At 34.4% G+C, this 5,321-nt stretch overlaps 1 protein-coding gene across 1 annotated transcript; it reads left to right on the forward strand.

Annotated features, from left to right (window-relative positions):
• Positions 1–2,060: 2,060 nt before the first annotated feature.
• Positions 2,061–3,237, forward strand: LOC110022047 (probable F-box protein At2g36090; the record flags this gene model as incomplete). Its single annotated transcript, XM_020720825.1, is given in 1 exon segment — positions 2,061–3,237. A coding segment is annotated over 1 exon segment (1,177 nt), but the record flags the coding sequence as incomplete, so codon positions are not given.
• Between the last annotated feature and the right edge of the window lie 2,084 nt (positions 3,238–5,321).

A 5,321-nucleotide genomic window follows, 5' to 3' on the forward strand; every position in this document is an offset into this window, starting at 1 on the left:
TTCATATAGAATACATGATTTCAAAATCGGAGTCCTAAATTGCAAATCATAACTATAGTTTAAAGGTTACACAAGCCTTCAATATATGAAATATAAAAACCTGCATGTGCTTCAATAAGTATATTGAATGCCCAAATATTAGTTTCAAGAATGTTGTGCAGGCTAATTGGGTTGCATAATCTATAGGACATGGTTGTAAGTCAGATTTAACTAGTTCGATCCTCCTCATCGCAAAGTCTGAAGTTGACTAGTTTAGTAATTTTGAAATAAATGTTCAATTCCTAAAGAAAATATTTTACAAGTTTAAATCATCTAGTCCGATTATTCTCCTTGTAAGGACAAGAGTTGATAGGACTCATACCCTAAAAGTATAAACAAACACAACTAGATACCTCCCTCAAGTATTAAACTTTAAAATGTTTAACTCCTTGATGATGACCGAGTTGATAGACTATTTCAACCGGAGAGGTTAATCTTTTAAATCAAGATGCTTACAATATAAATTATGTTTAACTCCTTGGTTACAAAGTACTCTATTTACAATACATTGATTTAGAATTCACCTAATTCCGGTAAATTTTAAATACACTCAAAATAAACTAAAGGCGGACGCCAGCTGCATCAACAAATTACTTTGGTTTTATTTTCCATACAACCAAACACCTAAAATTTAAAATTGTTATATTTTTTTTTACACTCACTCAAAATGCACCAAACCAAACAAGCTTTTAATTCTTATGGTTTATTTATTTATTTATTTTTTTTTTTTTGTCACTCTACTTGGTTAATCTCCCATTTTTCATGCTTGATAAAGAGAAAATCATGAATGGTGATTTATTGCAATTTATCTTTTGTGTGCCCTTGTCATTGTCAACCTAATTTTTTTTACATCTTCTCTGCGAGGAGTAAACAAAGGTTATAAAAATCAAATCATACTGGCCGATTCAATCCTGAGCTGGTCTTCCCGTAAGTTCGATCTAATTCCAAAACTCCTTTTGTACATAACCAGCCAAAATCGATTGAATTCGATGGCCAAACCGAGGAATTGGTGAACCTTTTGATAAACTGTCTGGTTTTAAGATTTGATCCATCTATGATATTTTTATTTTGATGTAATGGCTAGAGATAAAAATTTAGAATAACAAAACTATTTAAATTTAGATATCTTAATTTGAAGTTGAACGCTTATAAACATAAGAAGAGATTGGTGAAATTTCCTATAATTTATATTTTGTTTTTGGCGTTCCAAGTTAGTGGCAATGCACTAGATGTATTTGCATGCATTTATACAAGTGTTTAACTGCTTACAGAAAAAATAATCATGCCATCATCAAATTTAAAATATTCAATGGTGAAGTGTATTGTTTTAAAATATTATATATTAAATTAGTGCAAATATCTCCTTCCGATTCAACAAGTGATTCAACAAGTGATCCGGTTTTCAAAAATTTAAAGAGTAAGGTATGAGAAACTAATTTCTCCTTACAGTAGCAATATGGGGTAATAGCTGTTTCTAGGTTTCTCCAAGTCTTCTCTTAATCATTATTGATGCAGGCCCTAATTTGGAGGCCGTACAACAGATATAATCCAGCTTCAAGGCAATTCAATTTACAGCCGTTATCAAATACAGTACTTTGAATCTCGTTGTAATTGATGTTCTTCGCAGTTCTTTTAATTCAAAATTCCATTTGGCTCACCCAACTAATATTTGTAAACGCTTTTTGACAATTTGCTTTGGCTCTCCACAGTCCATGCTAGTAAAAAACCTGCTTCAAAGAGAGGTTCTCTAATTGTATCAGAATCGATGATTAGGAAACTTTTATGTCTGCTTTGTGTTTCAAACTGCCACTACAGTTATGTTTGAGGAATTATTTTCTTGCAGTTTTTTAGAAATTCTTGTGATAAGAAGCTACTTTTTACAATCAGATTTGTAAAGTATGGTAGCTTTAAGGAAACTGCTGTTTGACTTTCTAAAAAACAAATATTTATAATTCACATGCAAACTTCCTGAAAATTGTTTTTCTTATCATAACTTTATAACCATCTTTATAAAAAATTGCAGCAGTTCCAAACGGATATAAGTTACCAAACCACAGCATGGCAACTACAAAAATAGAGAGCTCAACATCACTGAGCAGTGATCTTCTATACGACATACTTCGCCGTCTCGACGGTCCTTCTCTAGCGAAAGCTGCGTGTACTTGTGCTGACTTCTGTTCCTTATCAAAAGAGGAAGTATTATGGGAAAACGCATGTCATTCTCTTTGGCCTTCAACTCATAGAGATGATGTTAGGAGTCTCATCTCCTCCATTGGTGGGTTCAGACGGTTCTACGCCGATTGCTTTCCCCTTATTGTCAACGAGGACATCCCCGCCGTTCAAACCGACGACAATCTTCCATATCCCGCCGATTGGAACGAGGATGATTACTATGGGGACAGTGATGAAAATGAAACAATCTTCCCTTCTGATTTTGTTTCCATTGTTGATGTGAGGTACAAAGAGAAAACAGTATATTCAAAAGTCTTATGGGGAATTCCTGATTCTGACGGTTCTAATGGTTGGTTTCATACTTGCCCATTTCGAATCGACCTGCTCCGCTATTCAGATGGAACCGGTAACGAGGATGGTGATGTTATGCTCTCAGTTGATGACGGTTTGCCGTCCATCACATCTTTAGAGAGAGAGAGAAAAGATGGGAGATTGTGGAGGGATTTGCACGAGGGAATTGTACTAAGCTGGATCATTGTGAATAGAAGATTGAAGCAAGCAGCGAATCTTACGAGCTGGAGACCGCTCGGGAGGCAGAGGCATTGGCCGACTGATCGAAACTTCGTTCTTCGATTCGGATCGATTCTTCCGGTGAAAGACATTCCCCCATGCCAGGTTGCAAAATGCATCATTGTGATGAAATTTAGTATTGTGGGTGCAGGGAATGGAGAGGGTGGTATGGCTACAGGTCTGAGATTAACTGAGTTGAGTATGCAGGTGGAGAATATGGCGGGAGCTCATGTTAATGGGCGGAATAGTCTGCTTGTTTTAAAAGAAGCTTTGAGTTGCAGGAGGAGCAGAAATTATGGGGAAGTGTTGGAGTACTGTCACTTGTATTTGAAGGCTCAGAATGAGTTTAAAGAGGAGAAAATCAGGAATGAAAGCTGGTTTGATAAGGTTTATATAATAAGCAGCATTGCAGTAGTTGCTGCTTTTTTGCTTTTGTTGCATACTTTGAAAATGTAAAATTGTATCCTAGAAATGTTCTTGCCTTTTCTTTTTATAAATAGATTCACTTTGCTGTAGGCAAGAGATTAGTTTATATTTATCCTGTGATGGGCTGTGTTTTGACAATATATGTAGTTGTTTTATACATCGACATTAGATTGTATGAAAATTTGTGTATGATTGACTTAGATTTTAGAAGATAATAAGCTCTATGGTTGCTTTTAGGAGGAATAGTGGATTTTACTTGTTCTTATGCTTAATGCTAAAAAATTATAATAGATTTTTATGAATTTAATTCGCAGTTTGTTTATTATGTGAAACATGAAGATCAACTTAATGTTTTTTGACTTTGGAAACTTTATAACTAAAATATAATTTTATATCCTAAAGTTATCTCACTTGTGGCACTTGATTTTATCTCATATCTAAGGGAATAATGCTTCAGCTGTTAGATATGTAAATACATAAATTATGATGTATTTACATATCTAACAACCTGAAGTTTGACAGTTACACTAATAACACCTTGTATATTAAACCTATGCATGAGAAGATGAATTTCACTTTTAAAAATTAGGGACGATGGTATTTTTGACGTAATGTTAGATTTGAGTGGTATGCATGCAAAAGAACATGATTTACAGCTTCTGGACCCTAAGAATCCTTGAAGGTGCTCTAGAATAAGATTTTCTCTAAATTTTCTCAAGTGATAATAAACATGAATGCACCTCTTTTTCAAAGCAAAACATCACTGTTTATTTGTCTTTCCAGAATCATTACCGTTCATTCATGTCATTAAGCAGAATGTGTACAGAAAATACAGTAACTATCCAAATGTTCTTCACAAACCAGATTCCCAAATAGCAGCAGCTCGTTCTTTTACAGTTTGATAGAAAGCCTGAACAAGATGAAGAAGGAAAAAATCTGCTCCATCTCTTGCTAACAAAGAAACTGAAACAGGAAGGCCATCTTGCATCCCAAGTGGAACAGGGATCTGTATACAAAGCCAGAAAAAAAAAGAGAGGAAAGATTTACATGCATACCACTCAATTCCTATAGATTTACATCTCTCACCTAAATTTCAATTTTTACATATATGTCATCTTACCTATACATGAAAAGGTGTATTTCACTTTCTAAAAGGTAAAAAAGTGGTATTTGAGATGTGATATGAAGGATTTGAGTATTACAAGTGTAAAAAAGTAAAGTTTAGCGGTTAGAAATGTAAATACATAGGAATTGGGTGGTATTAATTAAAACTTGGAGCAGATTATGACTGTATTGTATCAAATATAAAAGGAAGAAAAATTCAAATTTGATTACCTGGCAAAAGCCAGACATGCCTGCAACGGCTAGCAAACTGAAAGCTTTGGCACGAAAGTCATTCAATGTAACACCATCCAGGTTGAGGTATGGAGGTGGCCCTGGAACGGTAGTATTACAAGGGGCACCGTAGTCCTGAATAAAGAAACAAGAGAAGAATTACACTATAATGTTGCCAAAGAGGCACTAATTTGCAAAAACTAAGTAGTCTGAGGCCAAAAATGTAATTGAAAATTTAAGAATTGTAACTCCCAAAAGGCCAGTCCAACCAGCCTTGAACTCAGCCTTTAATTTCCAGCAGCTTTCTAAATTATCATCTGTTGATGCCAGGGCATCCATTACTCTTTCTGATATTCCAGGACACAAGTTGGGTTTCACATTATTTAACCATTCTTCATGATTACATTTAAATTCAAACCTGCCAAAAAAAGCAATAATTCAGCATTATATTTTATACTATCTTCTCTATGAAAATTGTATAACCATAGGATTTTGACTATGAACTTAAAAATATTTTCTTAGTAGATCAATGTTTTCAAAATTAGAGTAGTAAATTGGTGCCATTGTAGAGGCTAACTTCAGAAACATGCTAAACAATTGAGTAAAGTGTCAAAATAGTCAGTTGACTATTTACATATGGTCATCTTTGTCCCAGAGTTTAAAAAAGTATTAAAATAGTCTCCATACTCTTAACTAGGGGTGTAAATGAGGCTCAATTCGTGTTCGGCTCGTTTATATTTCAAGCTCAAAAAATGTGTTCGTGTTCGGCTCGTTTGCTC

This window comes from Phalaenopsis equestris, unplaced genomic scaffold (genome assembly GCF_001263595.1).
Source record: "Phalaenopsis equestris unplaced genomic scaffold, ASM126359v1 Scaffold000165, whole genome shotgun sequence".
Taxonomy (NCBI): Eukaryota; Viridiplantae; Streptophyta; class Magnoliopsida; order Asparagales; family Orchidaceae; genus Phalaenopsis; species Phalaenopsis equestris.